This window comes from Momordica charantia (assembly GCF_013281855.1).
Source record: "Momordica charantia cultivar OHB3-1 chromosome 11 unlocalized genomic scaffold, Mcharantia_2.0 BLBB01000011.1, whole genome shotgun sequence".
Taxonomy (NCBI): Eukaryota; Viridiplantae; Streptophyta; class Magnoliopsida; order Cucurbitales; family Cucurbitaceae; genus Momordica; species Momordica charantia.
Window position 1 is genome coordinate 9,026,700 of NW_028275159.1, and position 19,744 is coordinate 9,046,443.

At 33.5% G+C, this 19,744-nt stretch overlaps 1 protein-coding gene and 1 pseudogene across 1 annotated transcript; both read right to left on the reverse strand.

Annotated features, from left to right (window-relative positions):
• Positions 1–1,843: 1,843 nt before the first annotated feature.
• Positions 1,844–8,116, reverse strand: LOC111025773 (uncharacterized). Its single transcript, XM_022303664.2, has 2 exons — positions 5,520–8,116; positions 1,844–2,250 (listed from the first exon to the last, which is right to left on the reverse strand). The coding sequence occupies exon 1, from the start codon at positions 7,854–7,856 to the stop codon at positions 5,700–5,702; it is 2,157 nt and encodes a 718-aa protein (XP_022159356.2). The 5' UTR covers positions 7,857–8,116; the 3' UTR covers positions 1,844–2,250; positions 5,520–5,699.
• Positions 8,117–15,948: 7,832 nt separating this feature from the next.
• LOC148208081 (kiwellin pseudogene) lies at positions 15,949–16,407 on the reverse strand (annotated as a pseudogene).
• Between the last annotated feature and the right edge of the window lie 3,337 nt (positions 16,408–19,744).

Sequence of the window (19,744 nt, forward strand, 5' to 3'; positions counted from 1 at the left end):
GTTTGCATTGAATAAGTTTATGAACTTTTAAAAGATGTCTAACACATTCAAAAACCTTCAATTTTGTATCTAATAATACATGTGATTGAATTTGCATGAGTGTCTAACACATCTCTAAACTAATTTTATGTCCGAAAGGTTTTTGAATTTTGAATTTTGTATTTAATTAGTCATGATCTAATTGAAATTTTTTAAAACTCATGGACTTGTTATGCATAAAATTGAAAGTTGAAGGTTCTATTAAACATTTTTAAAGTTCAAAGACTTAATTAGACAAAAATCTTGAAAGTTTAGAAATCAATTATACTGGATACAAACTTATAATTTAAGTTAAAAAAAAACGAAGTATATACAATAGTCCCCCAATCTTTATGGGTTTTCTCAATTTAGTCCTTAATTTTTTAAAATCCTTAATTTACCCTTAATATAATAAAAATTCTCAAGTAGGTCATTACGTAAAAAAAATGTTATTAACATAAAAATAATGTGTTATTAAATATTTATTGTTTTATTAACATATTAAGACAATGACAAGAAAACTTTTAGTACAACACGTGGGGAACAAATGAACTAAACTTGATTGATTTGTATAATTAACTTTGTCAGTAGTATTATTATCACATGAAAAAGCTGATTCAACCAAATTCAAGCGTTTTGTGGCATAATTATTAAACTAACATAATTAACAAAACGACCTATTAGGGAACCAAATAGACAAATATTAGAAAAGAACGAAAATGGACAAGGTGATTAATAGAGATAACATATTTGAAACCGTGCACAATTTGTCTTGATATGTTAAATTATGAATGCACTCCTAACCCATCAAATATAATATTAAAACTTTTTTACCCCGTATAAATGTACTCGATGTCGAGCCATGTTCAAATTAGCAATACAATATTAAACTAGATATAAGATAAACACACCAACTTGTGACACTATTGATAGATTCTACCGTATTAACATTACAAAATCCACTCTTGAAGTACTAATTAGAGGAATCTCATACATTCAAAGATCGCCACTTCTCTTGACCCAAACAAAAAACACTAAAATTCTCGACGTGCTTAATTCCATCTCTCAACATGATTAATTGCATCTCTATCATCTCGATCAGACCTAATTCGAACTTAATCTCATCTACATCTTTTATCTACATCCTTTTTGTTAATACAGATCTCCTTGATCACTCCTAATACAAACTTCTCAGTTCTCTATATTTAGAGATGATTCCTCAATGCCTGTGATACAATATGATAGTACATGCATCAATTTGCATACTTCCATCTACAAAGTTGCTCTACATAAGATAATCATGGACTAGTTGCTATTAGGATGAACAATTTCCATGAAGAATGGGAGAAACCTGTCCAAAATATGTCCAAAGTCCAAAATAACAAGCAGCTATAAAACAGTTTCCATGATGGAATATGCATCAATTTGCATACTTCTTCCATCTACAAAGTTTCTCTATATAAGATAATCATAGACTAGTTGCTATTAGGATGAACAATTTCCATGAAGAATGGGTGAAACCTGTCCAAAATATGTCCAAAGTCCAAAATAACAAGCAGCTATAATACAGTTTTCCATGAACAGATATCCATAACTAAATCTACTCAATTGATAACATAACAGGTACATACAAGTATTGTGTACATACAACCTCTGAAACTACATCTAGTCAATACATACAAGTATTGAGTACATACAGCCTTGTGAAGAGCTACATCTAGTCAATTGGTAACAGGTACATACAAGTATCGAGTAAATACAACCTTCAGCTCTAAAAGAATGGTTAGCTCTACATCTTCACAACAGAATCGGCTACAGTGTGGTATAAAAAAAAAAACCCCCAAAAAAGGGTGAAAAGAGGTGTGAATATATGATACAACAGCTTATAAAACAGAATAACGCACATCACAACATCCTCCAGGCTAAGATACTCTAACAACAAAGTACGCCATTACATGTCGGAAAACATTTAGACATGGTCTGGACTCCAGCAATATTTAGGCATTACAACAAGAATATCAATGTCATCAAGTGCCAAGTCAAGAAACATCATTCAAAAGAAACGTGAGAAGTTTAAACCAAGAGTTTCCTTATCAAATTAATAGAGCGAATAGATATTGCAGTTGCCATGCATGGGTATTCTCTGGCAGACTTGAATTTAAAGGTCCCTGTCATCCCTGAACCAACTGTTGTTGCATTGAATGAAATCCTCGGTATCAAATGTCCTTAAAGCTACAAAAAAAAAAGGGAAATGATAGGTACTTCCGATCAGCAACAAAGTTATGGCTCTTCTATTGGTAATTAGTATGTCAACATAAAGCAACAAATATGTATGTATTAATTCCAATTTGACATCAAACGTCTAAAAGTAGAATAAATCGAAGTGTTCCATTTAAATCATGTAAAACTTTGGCCCTGGAACAGATAAAAGGAGAGAAAGAATGAAGCTTCAGGAAAATAAATAAAAATAAGCACATCAATTCAGACAAAAAAAAGTTGAGCAACTCGTTCTTTATTTGGGTTGGGTACATAAGAAAACACATAAACCAACCAAGATTACCCCAATAAGAACAATGGTCTCAATGGGTAATGTAGCATGAAAATTGGAAACCTATGAAACATGAACATTGTTTTTTCGTGATGCATTTTTATTCAGAATATATCAGTCACACCATTGCACACATATCGTATGCTTGCCAAACATATTGACATATATACACTTGTTGAATACAGTAGTCATGCATCATACACATTTCCTATGAAAAGAAATGTTTTGTACACATATTAAATACCTTTGACATGTGCCCGAGACATACTAAATACAATTTTTTATATCCTATCTATTTGGACCAACCTGTGCGTACCTTGACTATTCTTGCAGGACAACTGTCTAACCCTACTTTTATTTATTTGTTCTCTTTTATTAAAAGAATTAATCCACATAGTTACAAGATTTAGTAGTAGAATAATAAATCTTGAAAGTGATCATTCCAGGTGGTTCACAAAAATGAAGAACTCTAAAGGTTGTAAAAGCCGTTGATGGAATGTGTTGAGGTTAAGAAAAAAGAAGAAGTCATAATAAGTTTTTGCTAATCAAGATTGGTGAACGAAGAGACTTTCTTGGAAAAACTCTTGGATTGGAAATCAATCGCTCTTTGTTTTCCCAGCACTTTTGAATTATCAAATCAAAAGGACTTGTTGGTTGTAGACGCATGTGATAAGTGTGTGTTCATGTTCGTGAAGAGTTACTGTTAGAAGTTGTTTAAGGGACGAGCAAGTAGCCAAATATTGTAATATTTTGGGATTATTAGAATGGATGTCTCTCCCTAGGAAGAAAGATGCGAGAAGGTGGATTTTGGATTAATCAGGATCTTTTGCAGTAAGATCATTGTTTAAGCTAGATGCAACATCTTACTTGCCAAAATTTTTCGTTTCAACCTTGTCAAAGACAAATTATCCAAGGAAGGTAAGTCTTCTAGTTGAGTTGGTATTTTTTGAAAGCCTGAACACCGCGAATAAGGTTCAAAGAAAGTAGCCAAGGTGGTACTTGAGTTCAAGTTGCTGTTCTTTGTCTTAAAGCTAGGGAGGACATTCATCGTCTGTATTTTCACTGTTTTAAGCATATGCTTGTTGAAAGCTTTTTCAGATCTTTGATGTTTCTTGGGTGTGCGATCTCAGAGCAGAAACTAATCCTTAGTCTTCCTAGTGGTCACAGTCTTAAAAGAAAAGCCAGAGTTTATGGGTCTCCATTGTTAAATCCGTAGTTTGGGCATTCGGTTTTGAAAGAAATCGAACTTTTGATGGGATAAAAGGGTTTCTGAGGAGGAAAACATGGCTTGACATAGATCCTGGTGGCTTACTGGGGTGCTCTCTCACTCAAATTTTCGCACTTGGATTTTGGAGTTAATTATTGTTGGGAAGTGTAATTTGTTTAGATCGTACGTAATTTTTAGTTTTGGTTTTGGGGTTTATACTCCTAGAAAGAGTTGTTAGATCATAACTTTTCAATTATCAGAAAAGTTCTTGTTTCTTGTAAAAGAAAAGGCATGGATATAAACATAACTAATGTTAAATTTCTTTCTTAAAAAGATGCTTAGTTATTTAGAAATACGTTTATTTGACCTTAGACTCTTTTAAAACCTTTTGCTATGAGGCGTTGCATCATTAAGAATTAGTGATTAAAATATAGTCCTGGTACCAAAATTTGAGCACCATTTTTAATTTGAACCCTAAGATATAGAAGTCCTTTTTTTTATATCCGTGAGTGTTCTCACGAGACAACCGCCTGATCCTACAACATTTGGTGCTTGAAAACACATAGGAATTACTAATGCCTCAGGTAGGTGACCATCATAGGGTTTAAACTCATTCCCTCTTAATTAACTCTAGCCCCTTTGGACTAATGAGTACCCATGATGGTTGATATAGAAGTCCAATTTTAGTCCCACAGATTTTAATGAGTCCTAAATTCAGTCCTTCCTAACCATTAAATCCTGCAACAAAAAACAAAGAAAAAAAAAAGCAGTACGACTGGTTTTCTAATTGTCTGGAATTTGCAATGTTGAATGCTCAAAATTTTCTAATAAGGTTTCCTTTAATTGTATAACTTCATAACTACTGAGTAATACACTTCAATAACCTGTCTTTTCTAAATTTCTAAGTGACTTAGTGACTGATATATCATAAGTTCCATTCTGCCATCTTCACGTTATAAACTATTAATTATACAACATAAGTATTAATCGATAATAAAAAAGATCAAGCCATTTCTTCATTTATGCCTAACTCAGATTTTAACCATAGGGATTGAATTTAGAACATACTAGAATTAGAGCAACTAATCTATAACTTTTTATACTTAAAAAAATTAGAAAAAAGGGCAAACTTTTGGGACCAAAACTATATTAACCTTTTTTATTGAAGTATTGCATATTTTACTACTTCTTTCACATATCTAAAACAAATGTCATACAAAGTTAAACATACTTTTAGATGTGGAAATCATGGAAATGTATGAAACATTCAAATATAAATTAAAAACTTCAAAAAAAAGTGTCCTAAGCATGTCTGTGTCCTGAATTTTTTAATATAAAATGTAGACGTCAATGAGTCCATGTCTTGAGTATCTCAATCTAACATAGGATAAAAAAATGCTTGCATTTATAATTATCTAATGGAAATGTAAAACTATTGGAAATAAAATCAATAAATAGTACCAAACAATAATAGAAGGAGCAAGTATGGTGGTAAAATCAACAATGATATCAGTTCCAAGAACCCAAAAACTACTATTTGCTGCAATAACAACATTTTTTTAATGGTTAACAAGACATTTCATTAGAGCATCAATAGAGTAAACATCTATTTCTATAGAGAATAAGTTTTGAACAAGTTCGATAGTTAGCAAGCCCATATTTAAAGACCATAGAACGAGACCTAAAAAACCACCAGAAATTAAATTTGAAAATTTTGGGAAAAGGAAAAAAATTGGACGAACTCACCTTTTTTTTGCTACAAATCAGACCATGCTCCTGTAGGTAGAAGACATACTCCGGAGTTCAGACAATAAACAGCAGAGGCAAAAGGGCAATGATGAATCAAAGAGCCCATCTGGGAGAGAACCCAAATGAACATGGAAAGCCATACTATATAGTTTTAAGCAGGTATGCTGAATGATTCAGCTACTCAGAAGTAAGCCTCCGCCTCTTCCCATAATCAGCATCCCTCGTTCTAGAACGATTTTCCTCTTCTTGTGATAATCGGGACTTGCTATGAGTCCTTGACGATCGCCCCCTTTCCCACTCATCCTCATGCTCTGGTTCACGGTCTCTATACCTATGATGATCTGAATATCTCTCTCTATCTTCCTTGTACCTATCACGGTCACGATCCCTATCCCTGTCACGATCACGATCATGATGGCCACGCTCATAATCTCGAGAACGTTCCCTATCCCGATCCCGATCCCTATCCTTATCCCTTTCTCGACCTATATCTCTATCATCTCGAGGCCTTCTATCAGGCCAATCATGGTCAGGACCTGGTTCTTTTTCTTTGGACCTCTCTCTATCATATCCAACATCTCTGTCATCTCGATACCTTCTATCAGAAGACTGTGACCAATCCCTTTCAGAGCCTCTATCTTTCTCCTTTGCAGAATTTGCCCATGCCCCCCTTTCATGACTCCCTTCACCGTATTGTTGGTCAGACCCAGCTTCTTCACCATAACTAGACTCTCCTGCTCTCCCTCCACCATGGTCTTCACTACCCCATCCACCCATACTAGGATCAGACCACATTCCCATATTAGGCCCATCCACACCCGATGTTGGCATCATTCCCATTCCATTCATAGGCATACCTCTTCCAAAAAATGCTGGGTTCACATGAGGAGCTACTCCAGGAAGACCAACACCCCCAACAGGTGGAAATGACGATAAAATCCCAGAGAAAGGGGGAGCGGGAGCTCCAGGAAAACCACCATAGGTGCCCATTCGTCCCATGGGTGCACCAAAAGATGGATCAAAACCTTGACCCATCATTGACTGAGGATGCAACAAAGGAGGGGTGGCACCAATTCCTTGGCCAAATCCATTTCCACCATTCCCCATTATACCTCTGCCACCCATCCCACCACCCCTATTCCTCATCGGGCCAGCTGGTCCTCTACCTCCCATTCCATGGGCATTGCCTCTCCCCCAATTACCTCTCCCAGAACCTCTGTTGTTATCACCACCTTGGTAATTACCACCCGTTTGAATGTTACTTCCACCAATTTTACCTACGGCATCATTAGGACCTCTCCTTGCTTGAGGATTAGCAGCTTGGGCAATCTGTTGGTTCCTATTTACTTGGGCTTCTCCCATCTTCTTAACGCTAAATGGTGATGCAAAGGCAACAACGCATGGCCGGCCATTAAAAACATGCCCATTCATCCCCTCCTTACAAGCCGTGGCAGCAGAAGGATCATAAAACTCAACCTGGCAGTAGCCTTTTGATTTCCCACTAGCTTTCTCGTCAAAAAATTTAACCTCCTTTAAAGGACCATACTTACAGAGCTCCACCTCCAGCTCCGCATCTGTAGTCCACCAATGTAAATCACCAACAAACAAAATCGTTCCACCGCCACCTCCCCCTGCACTCCCCATATTACCATACCCATTTCCACCAACCCCATTTACATTTACTCCACCTTGCCTTAGCAAACCGTCATTTTCTACGCTCCCGGGATTTCCTAAAACTCCGCTGTGCAGTGGTTGATGGTGGTGCTGTTGCGGTTGCTGTTGCTGTTGCTGTTGCTGTGGCTGTGGCTGTGGCTGTTGCGGAGCCTGATGCACGGCTACGTTATTACTACTTCGCTCCTCCAACTCATTGGTTTTACTCCCTTGCCCTAATTCAACCCTAATCCCGCCTCCCCCACCCATCGGCGGCCCCGATCCTGCCCCACCTCTCATAGCCATCTCATTCGTTCTTAAATCTGGAATCTGATTGTAACCCTCGGTTACTCTCTCCGGAACACTGTGCCCGCCATCTCCTAAACTAGCAACTTCAGTCGCACCTCCGCCAACACCAGGTATCGAAGCACCAGAACTGGGTGCTAAAGTTGCAGGAGGCTCAATCTTCGGCGGCTCCTCCTCGTTCCTGAATCCCAAATCATCATTCTTCCTCAACGACTGAAGAAACCCCTCCCCAACATTAACATCGTTGTAGAGGTCCTCATACTCATCCTCATCTTCGCCCAAGAAACCCTCATCAGCAACGGCAGAAATCGCCTCATTCCTATGAAACTGATCAATCTGATCCACACCCTCACCGAACCCTCCCTCACCTTCATCCATCTCTACCTTCTTCCCACTTTCTCCCTACGACCAACTTCAGCGATTCATTCAAATTGAGAAATTGAACGCAGGCAACCTCAGAAAGTCGGTGGGAGCAGTAACGAGATGAACAAAAAAGTAAGCACAAAGAGTTAGAGCTCAAAGATCGCACCCCCAATTACGGAACAAGCGAAGAAGAAATGAGGAAGAACACACACAGAGGAGAGAGAGAGAAACCCTAATCTGGAATCGCGCGTGGAAATCCTGGCAATTCTTTTCACCATCTTCTTTGGATGATTTATGATTTGCTAACGTGCGCCGTTCTGACGTTTGACGCTCACGATAGCAAATTTGTCAATTTCTTGTATTATCCTTATTAAAAAGAACATATTTAAATTCTACTTTAATTTTATTTTATAATTTAATCCCAAAAGAAAAAGTAAAATATAGTGACCAAAAAAATCAGACTTGTCACCTTTTTTAAATTACAATAAATTTAAATTTGTTTGTTGTAAATTGTAACGAGGCATTCACCATAATTTTCTAGAAAAAAAGACACCTGTATGTTGCATTAAGAAAATGATCAAAAGAGAAAGAAAAAAAAAAAGGCATATGATTTATCGGTATAAAAATGACAACAAACTTATGCTTTAATTTTTTTTTAATGCCTAATCTACTATTTTGATATATAGATAAAAATAATTGTAATTTTATTTATATATAAACACCAAGGACTCAAAACCTAGATGTTAGATGTTGGCCTAAGAATAATAAATAATAATATTCTTCCTATAAAAAATGATGCAATAATAAATAATAATATTCTTCTTATAGAAAAATAATTTTTCATTCGGTGCTGTGGTAAAACAAAGTAGGTGTAAGTTATATCTACCTTGTTCCTTTAAATCTCTTTTTATTCTTTTATTTTTTTTATTTTAAAAATTTATTAATATTTGATTAAACTTGAGCCATTGAGCTTGTTTTTAAACAAATTATAAAATCAGTATAAAAATTAATATATATTATTATTATTATTAATTTATTATATATAAAAATATTAATATTAATAAAATATTAAACAGACAGATCGAGGATGGGAGCAGGGACCTCCTCCTTCCTCATTGGGTAACCCGATTGGTATCTCCAATTTGACTCCGTCCCTGACCTAATCGACTTGGGTACCCATGGAGATCGGGTCACGCAAGTATTTTTTTCATCTCTAAATGCGAGACCGAACGTTCAACCTCAAAGAAAGGAATACATGTTGACGTTCCCTCTAATTTCACATGTGTAGGATAATAACATTGGTACTTGTGGTAAGTAGGATAATATTCTTCTAATGTGGGCTCCATTAAATTTTTTCAAATATTTGAAAGAGGGATGACATTTTGCATTTTTTTAAAGAGAAACATTAGAAGCAAAAAGAAAATTCGAAATATCTATAAAAAAAAAAAAAAAAAAGTTGCGACGACTTGAGTTCCAAATTCAGAACTACTTCTCTCTTATTCAAATATCGAGAAATTTTCTCCGAGTGGGACATTTCTGTCCTATTTTATTTTTTTGGAGTTGAGCCAATGACATCTTTTTTTTTTCATCAATGGCATGTTTCCATTTCCATTCTATGATCTATTTTCTTTTATTACAACAAATTGATGACACGGGAATTTGAATATTCTATTTTAAAGGAATTATCATTGAGCTATGTTTATGTTGACTCTAATTTAGATCTTGATTGATATGACGATGATATTGACATTTGAACTTTGGACTTGTCAAGTCCAAAGTGATGTAACTCTAACCAAAGCCCATATTATTGATTATAAATTTTGTGTTGACCTCCTCGGTTTTTAAATATTTAAAAAGTGAAATAAGTGGTTTATAAAATCTATAATAAAAAAATATAGGAAAAAAGAGATAATATAATAAGAAACAAATATGAGAATCTAATAGAGGGAGTATTATTTTGATTTTGAAAATAATAACTAAATAGAAATGGTAGGATGTTCAAAATCAAATCTGTAAAACAGTTGTAAAAATCGGAATGAATATTTTTTATTAACAAAAAAACATCTCAAGCGACTAATAGGGACGTCTACTATTAATTCTCAACTAAATATGTATCTATATATATTTTCGATCAATAAATTATAAAATATATAACTGGCACGAAATTGATATGAAATAAAAAGTTACTATACTTTTGGCATATTGTTTCTTTTTTTTTTGGACATAACATATGGCTGGAATCTCGTCCACCACATGACTTGGTCATCTAACTAGGATCGAGTGAAATGTCACACCATACTTGATACGTCATAGTTTTGTAGTTCAGATAGACAAAGTTAGATTTAATTGCAAGAGATTTGGCCATTAGAGGATGATAAAGAATTGGGTAAGCTTTAATCATTCCACCCTGATCATTTCTTAAAATTGCTCCTATTTCGGGTCAGTTTATGCGAAAACATATAGGAATTACTAAATATTAAGATTCGGTGGTCATCACAGGGTTTGAATCAATTCCCTCTTAATTAACTCTAGCTCATTTGGACCAATGAGCCACCTAGGATGGTTACCCCTATTTCCGTTCATTTTGGATGTTGCAACATCCGAATGCAACTAAATTAGACGACGGGCAACAATTAAATTGTCATTTCTCCCAAGTTCCTCCAGTCTTTCAAGCCACAGTCACCCACCACTCTTCAAGCCAACAAATACTTGCATTTATATAGCACAAAGAATATGAACAAATTGTCACATCCACATCTTCTTTTCAAAGTAAACATTATACATCCATTAGCACCCATATTATCAATCAGAAAACATCCATAGGTACTTCAAACTTAATTTCATTTTGTTCATCACAAAAGTATTACACTTAGTTTCCATTAGGAATCAAATATGAGGAATTGCTGTGATTTAAACATAATGGACAGTTTGAAATGCCCAGGCGCTAACCCCCAAACATTACCACTAAAAATTTTCATGGCTCCCGACATGATTGATTAACAATAACCTCTTCTGATCTCCGAGAAGTTTCTCCATCATTTGCAATGCATTCTTGATCAAGTTTCTGATTTTATATAGCCATTTATTTCCTCTTAGGCTGGGCCTGTTGGAATTAATTTAATAATTAATTCATATGTGGGTAACAAATTAAAGAGTAATTATATTTAGGTTATTTAATAGGCATACAAGTGATCTTAATTATGGGCCCATGACTTCCCATTTAGTGGTGTGGCTTGCTGAGTAGAAACCAGCTCATTAATCTAGGGGATTATGGGAAACTCTAGGATTAACCTATAAATATATGGTTATGGTCCCCAATACACTATGCTCCTTGAGCCTCCTGTTCCCATCCAACAGAGAGAGTATTGCCCATATTTGGTCTGGGTTGCATAGTTGAGGAAGACCACAAACCACAGATCGTGGTCAATCTATCTAATGGTTTCAGGTAATTCTAACCTCTTTATAGATTTTGGTTTTCTTCCATGCTTAGATCCTTCGCCTTGATTGTTCTGGAATTTTATGGCTTTTGTTTTAGAATAATCATGAATTAGGGTTTATTTAAAATTTCCAACAAGTGGTATCAGAGCAAGTTTTGCATGGATGATTATCGGATCTCTAAAAGTTAAGTTCATTGTTCTTTTAATAACTTATTTATTTAAACAAAAAAGTTATTAAAATTATTTAGATTGATAAGATGTTTGAACAATTTTCACATGATTAAAATTCTTAATTGATTGAAAATTGTTCGAATTTATCCCGGACTAATTTGATAAAGTTTTTTTTTTTAATTAACAAATTAGTTGTGACGGTGAATCTTTAGTTTTCATTAAAAGAAAAATTAAAGAAATTGCGGCACTCCAATAAGGTGTCATTTGAAGATAACGGTTGATGCATGGAGATAATGCCCTAGCACCAACTTATTTTAAATGTTGCAGTGCGCAAACTTACATATGTTTTTTTTTGTGACTATTTATTTAATTTTTAATAATTATTTATTTAGTTATCAATTTATATTCTGTTTTGAATATTCTGGGCGAATTTAAATATGAAGGTTGATTTAATTTTCCTTTTATGTTGTGCTAATTAAAGATTGTTGATTATGGTGAATAAATTAACAATTTAATCAATACTTTGCACAATTTTTAAATTTCTATGAAGTTTTGATTTATAAATATTATTGTTAATTGTTGAAAATAACTTAGGTATTTTATTTTCATATGGAAACAATTAATAATAATTAAGTTATAATTTTGTGAGATTTGAGTATTGTTGTTTATGCGAATTGTGATCGGCCCGAAGGAAGGTCACAATTTGGCCAAATAACAAATACACTTACAATTGGAATTAATTATTGATATTAGATTATTGTGCTGCAATTAGTGCTCCATAGCCTATGTTGAATTGTTGACGAGTTATAATATCAATAATATTCCTTTTGGGAAAATCCAGTTTTTATTTTTTATTTTTTATTTCTGGATTTAATAAATTGTTTAGAGGACTTTTCCCATTATTAAATTATGCATATAAAGATATTATTATTAATTTTGAAAATAATTTTGGTAGTTTTATTTTCGTAAAGATAAAATTAATAATAATTAAAGTTATATATGTTGCATAATTGTCTGATCCTTTTGGTTGGTGTTAATTTGATGAATCATGCTACCAAAGTAGCCTCTGATTTCTGATATTGATATCTTTCAAAATTATCAGATGTTTCTGTATCTGTGTATTTATGCACTCTGTAGTCGGCCCAAAGGAAGACTTCAGTTTGGCCAATAACAGGTTCACATATAGTTAGATGATAATAAACATGGATAATATAAAGTTATGTCATGTGAGTGATTGCCGGCCCAAAGGAAGACTTTCACTTGACATGATTGATTATCACTGTTTGATCACCACATGGAGAGTACCACTTGCAAGTTGATATTGTCGGCCCAAAGGAAGGCTATCAATGTTGTGTTAGGTATCTTGTTGTCCTCATTGAGTTTAATTATAAAGTATTTTTATAAATACTTAAGGTTAATTTCGAGCATTTTTTATTATTGAATTAATTATTGTTAAATATTATTTAATTGCCTTACTGTGTATTTAAGAATAATTTTCATTCAAGTTTGCATGAATTTTTGATAAAGAAAGGAAACACTTCAACTTTTGCAAATCAATATCCCTCTAAGGTTTAATTGGGATCTTGAAAAGTCGGAGTAACCTTAATTACATAAGTATTATGACGGTGTTTTGCAACATTCAAGGGGATTATGTTTAATGAGGAAATAATTAGGAAAGTTCCTTAAGGATTGTTTTGAAAAGTACAAAAGGAATAGACTTTAAATTTTTTGTTGACTATTTCTTAATAAAGAATAAAGGAACACTAGTGAGTACACTAAAGGATCTAATGCACAAAATTTAAAATATTCAAGGATTTACTTGTGCATTTGATACCATTTGAGACATTATACTGTAGGTATGTAGTGGGTTATGATACTTATAACTGATGTTTCAAGGAAAATGGGTTAAGTAAGGAAAGATAAAACTTTACTCATTAATTCTTTATTTCCTTAAAGAAAGAAATTAAGTTGGTACTAAGGTTTATTTGGAACATATGTTCGCCTAAACCACAAAAGAATCAAGCTTAGGACTTCTCTTGATATTTTTAGGAAATTTGAACATATATAAGAAAAACAAAAAATGTTCCAAATACATTGCCACATGAGGTATAAAGAAAATTTGACTTCTCACTTAAGGTATTTAACAAGCTAGACTTGCATATGAAAACTTATATTATGTGTTGAATAGACTTTGGTATTTCTATTCGTTGCTTGTTGGTTCTCAAGATTAAACAGACATTCAAGTCTGTATTAGGAATGATCAAGGGGACATAACTGGAATTGTCAAATTAGGTGCTATTGAGAGTTTTTAGTATTTTAGAACATCAATTTATAGCCTATTCAATATGGCTTCTTTAAATGTTTAACAACATTGCATAAAATTATAAGAAATTAAATTTACTCTAGTTAAAGGCACCGATATTTGATATAGGAGAGATTTTTATTCCTGGATATCTTAAAAGTCATCATATATTAATTCGTAGTGAATGAAATCGTTAGGAAATATGATGGATTGAAAAGATAAGGTCTAAGCCATTTGCTAACTCCTTTAAGGATTTATAGAGCTAATAAGTAATATATATTTTCAAAAAAACCTGAGATGTATGTTGCTTATAAAATAATTCAAAGCTCAAAAAGGTGTGGTAGGAAATATGACAAATCATTTTACCTTACCCTCAGTCTATTTGGAGAAAGCACTCAAGTTTGTTATAAAAAAGTTTAAGTGGTGTACCAAATAAAGAAACAACTAAAATCACTTGCAATTCAAGGTTTTACGAGACTTGGACTTAAGGTTTTTAGTTATCACTCTAGATACACTAATCTTTCAATATATATAATTTCTAAAGTTAGTTCCCACTTAAAGTTAATATGGATGAGATATTAAAGTTTCTTAAGGACGTTGAGTTTGGGGGGAAGATAAAATAAAGAATGTTGTATTTAAGAGAAATTTAGTTATTTTCTCTTTATAACAATATTAGCAAATAATAAAGATTCTCCTCATTTTAGTAAAACAAGCTTAACATCGTTAAAAATGTGATTAAAGTAAGTAGAAGAGATACGAGAAAAATGATTATAAAGATTAAAGTTTGATAAAAAGAGTATATTCTCTTCAGTTAAACAAAATCTTATCTCTTAAAAGGAAAAATGAATGTCATAAAGAATGTGTTGAAACAACAAACAACGAAGATATTTTACATTTTGTTATATTGCTTTTAAAAGGCAATGTTAACAAATATAAGGCTTATCTAGTTGTTATGGTTTCAACACATTCTTTATGACATTCATTTTTCCTTTCAAGAGATAAGATTTTGTTTAACTGAAGAGAATATACTCTTTTTATCAAACTTTAATTTTTATAATCATTTTTCTCGTATCTCTTCTACTTACTTTAATCACATTTTTAACGATGTTGAGCTTGTTTTACTAAAATGAGGAGAATCTTTATTATTTGCTAATATTGTTATAAAGAGAAAATAACTAAATTTCTCTTAAATACAACATTCTTACTTTATCTAAATGCTTAGATCCTTGGCCTTGATTATTCTGGAATTTTATGGCTTTTGTTTTAGAATAATCATGAATTAGGGTTTATTTAAAATTTCCAACAGGGCCAAGATCATCATCCCATTAGAATTTACCACTCTAACATGGCTCCTTTGACCATTAAGAGCTCGTTTGGTGACGTTTCTGTTTCTTGTTTCTTTTTATTTATTTTTAATGAAGAAAAATGTATTGCATGGTTCCAAAGTCTAAGAATTCAAATATGATAAAACAATCTTTTTATTTATATTTTGGAACAAATTGGAAATAATAACAAGAAAGGAGAAACTTTTTTAGTTGTTTCAAAAATTTCTATACAATTATGAGAATGTTCCCAAGAAATGAGAAACAAGAAATAAAGTTAGTGGTAAAATACTTAGTTTCTGAAGAAAATTGAAAACGAGAAACAAGAAACGAGAACGGCGCCAATCGAGCCTAAGTTTTTTGCACCATCTTGATTCCTCATGTACTTTTTTTATTTCAAAAGGATTGAATTCAAGGAGATATTTGTTTTCCTAGTGGAACCCTATCAATTTAAAGGTTTTGCAATCCTCTATTCGAGAATTCTTTGAGATACTAATACGACAAGGTTTCAATCTGAGCATAACTCAATTGCTTAAGATGATATTTCCGAACAAAAGGTTGTGAGTTTTGAATCTCCGCCCTCGTGTAGAAGTTAAAAAGAGGTTGGTTTAGAGAAACAATAAAAAACTTCATTTCAAAATAGATTTAGTGGAAGATTATGAGATAAATCCAAACACAAACATATATTATACTTAACCTTTAATTAATAAATGAGTTAAAAGAACCTTTCTTTTTATCTTGATATCTCATGCCATCTAAAAGTTATTAATTAAAAGTGACAACTACTTAGACATTATACCATTACACTACAAGTAAATAGACTTTTAGTGAAAGCACGTATTGTCTAAAAACATTGCTAATAGCATCTTTCAATCTTAAGGATCGGACCAAGTAACAGCTTCTTCATCCACATCTTTGTTAAGCTCCAAAGCACTCCACACTCCATCCACAATATTATAACGACGTGGTGGTTGATTAGCATGCTTTGCATCACACCCGTTCATGGAGTGGCACTCATCAACCACCTTAGTCAATATTGACTTCTCATTCGCAGCCGTGATTCTAATCGTCCTCCCACATTATCTCGAACTCCCGTTAAACCAATCAGTCTATAGCGCTACGATTAGTTCGGAGTTATTGTACATGGTATCTCTCATCACATTTCGACAGGATCATCGTTACACATACCGCCATTTATGTAAAATCAACTGGCCTTCACCGTCATCTAGGATTTGAAACGGGCCATTGCAAGATGAGATTGCTTGGGAGTGGTGGGGAAGGAAAATAAGAGAGAGAGAAAGAGAAAGAGAAATGAAAAAGACCATGTTTGCCATGGGAGAGATTGACCGACAAGGTTGCTCAATTGAAAAAGCTAGCAATTTTGAATAAAGGAGGGAGGTTTCTTGCCCTTACATAACCAAAATAAATATTTTTTCAGTCCCTCATCTTTTAATAACATTTTGCTATCTAGTCCTTTTAGAGTAGACTTGTTCATCGGCCCGATCGATATGATTTTACTATCTATTCCTTCTAGAGTAGAAACTAACGTCCCCAGGGATGAGTAGCTTTGAAGTACCATCTATCTTAAGTCTCATGTTCAAACCTTGTACTGGTCACAATATTGCTCACCTAAGCCACGAAACTCAGTTATAGGGATCCACTAACGTAAGACATCGATTTTGAGAAATAAAAAAATGGAAACCGACATTTATTTCTCTTGTTATATCGTCGACTAATCGACTAGTCAGTTCGGTCAGTCGATTTCAGTTTAAACCAAATCATTTTTTTCTTTACTGCTTCTATGGTTTTTTTTAATATCGTTTCATCGAGAGGTTTCTCTGGTAGGAGGCGAGGCCTGAATGGGGGTTTGGGGCAAGAGGGAGGGGGGCGTTGGGGTCTATGAAACGAAAGAAAAAACAAAAGAAGAGAAGAAAAGGATAGGAGCTTTCCAACATAAAGGAGGTAGGGATTAAAAAATCGACCACCAACGTCCATCAATAAGACTATGGTTAAAAATCGACCAATTGTCATCAATTTAATCGATTTCGATCCATCGTATCAATTTTTCAACCATGCTTGTAGACCCCTATTTTAAGTAGAATTGGTCATCAAAAAATTCTACACACATCCCTTCTTAGATATGGTCAAAGGTAACTTGAAAATCTCACTTTCCAAATTTATTTTTCAAATTTATGATAGATTCAAATAAAATGTGGGTTTATATAGAAATTGACCATAAAACCAGGGAAATTTGAATATATGATCTCACCCATAATTGAAATTGGAGCTATGACCCCCTTTTGAAAAAACTTAATTTGTGAACCCAACCACCCTTATTTATGACTCATTTCAAAATTTGTAGCAGTGAAATTACTCTATTACCCTCATGTTTCAAATTTCACATCTTCCCATCCTCATTCTCAGACCCTTCCTCTCCCTACATTCCCAAAAGTAAAACCCTAAACCTATATACTCAAACCATTTGTCTCCCTCCGTTCCCTTCCTATTCTCAGACTCTTCGTCTCATTCATCCACAGTGAACATTTTATTTCATCTGTTCCAACGTTTTGCATCCACCATCACCAACCAACATAATCGTTGTCTTGGATCTCGGAGGAAGCGAGGTTATTGGCTCGAATCTTCAAAAATTTTCGTTACTTAGTGTTAGGTTTCCATTTTCGACGCTATCTGAAGCAGCCAATTTGTTTTACGGTAGATTGTAGCGCTCCAGATATCGAAAATAGAATAATCGTTTTCCAGATTCGATCCCGGATTCAATCCCGTACTTAATCCCGGACTCAATCCCAAATTCAATCTCGTACTCAATCCCAGATTCAATCCCGTACTCAATCCTGTATTCAATCTCAGACTCAATCCCGGACTCAATCCAGCAAATCGAATAAAACTACGTGAGATAAGAAAGAGTTAACAAAATAAAATAAAAATTTTGCTTCATCCCGGACTATCCCAGACCAATCTTGGTCCGGGATTAGTCCGGGAAGTGTCTCGGACCAATCTTGGTTCGAGATCAGTCCGGGATATGTCTCGGATCATGTCCCGAACCAAATTGCACCGAGATTGAATGCAGGATAAAATTATTCAATCTCAGTGCAATATAACTTCAATCCCGAATCGAGTATTGATCCGAGACAACGATTTGTACCACATTTTTTTCCCAAGAACTTCATCACAGCAAAATATATTGATGGAGAAATATTTCAAATAATTTCAACAAATTTAAAGTAAAAATTTTGAAAGTGTAACATACCTGATTTTTCAAAAGTGAAAATATGGAGACAATGATTTTGGATAGTGTGTAGATAATATAATCAAACACGTGGACAACAATATTTGTTTGAGAGGATTTAAAAAATAAAAATTTGTTTGTTTTAGAGTTCAAACCATATGAAACATGAGTTTAGAATTTGGTGGATAGGTAGGTGAAAATTTAATGTATCGTAAATGTATATTTATTAATCCAGAGGGTAAATTCGTCTTTTTCCAAAGATAAAAATTTGAAGAAGTCAAACACAAGGGGAGGTAGGATCACAAGTTAGGTTTTTTCAATAAAGGGTCATAAATCTAAAATCAATTATGGGAGCGTTATATATTCAAATTTCCCATAAAACCAACTCTGATCCTTTTTTTGGTTGAAATATTGATTTTTCTTTTCCCAAGCAAATACTAGAGTCCAAAAGCTACATTAGAGACCAAGTAAAAAACATTTAAATTCCAAACACTTTTGTACACGAAAAAAAAAAAACCTTCTAAAATTCGAATTATTTATGTACGCAAAAAAATATTTAAAATTCCAATTATTTTTTATGGAAAAAAACTTTTAAAATTCCAATTCTTTTTTGACGTAAAAACTTTTAAAATTCCAACTCTTTTCGTACGCAAAAAAGACTTTCAAAATTCCAACTCTTTTTGTACGCCATGACTCAAATTTCAAAGTCTAAATTCAGAGCAACCTCCTTTTCCAACTTCTAAGAGTAACATGACATATATATATATTTCCATTCAACCAAAAAAATAAAAAGGAACTTTTAGGAATGAAAATTTCAACAACAAAAACAAATGAAAAAGATTCTTTCAATAGATGGATCTCCATCTTTCCAATTTACTTTGATGGCTCGTGTGATTCCTCATCTTCTCCTCTTGCTTCCTTTCGTCGTCTGTGCTTAAAATAATATTAAGATAAACATTGACAGTTTTCTTATTGTTAGTGACGCTTCTACTTCTTCATAGCCTCCCATTCAAACGAGTTTGCGTTCTGGTTTGGGAAAGTCGATAATGGCCTCTTCGACTTGAAAAAACCAATTACACTTACTTTCCATTATGAATCAAATACGAGGATTATTGTGATTTATAACATAACAAACAATAGTTTGGAATGTTTGGGCGCTACCCATCCTCTGAAACTATATAGCTAAGCTTTTTCATGGCTCTCGACAAGACTGATTAACAACCGTTGCCGATCTCTGGAAAGTTTCATGATCATATGCAATGTAGTACTCTTCATTAATTTTCTGTTCTTTTACTCTCATTTCGGGCCCATTTAGTAACATTCTTGTTTCTTGTTCCTATTTCCTCATTTTAGTAAAGAAAAATAGAATTACATGATCCCAGTACTCATGGATTCAAGGATGATAAAACTATATTTTTATTTAT

What these genes read in the sequence shown, in the direction of transcription:
- LOC111025773 (XM_022303664.2), bottom strand. Translation starts at nt 7,856, where the DNA reads ATGGATGAAGGTGAGGGAGGGTTCGGTGAGGGTGTGGATCAGATTGAT.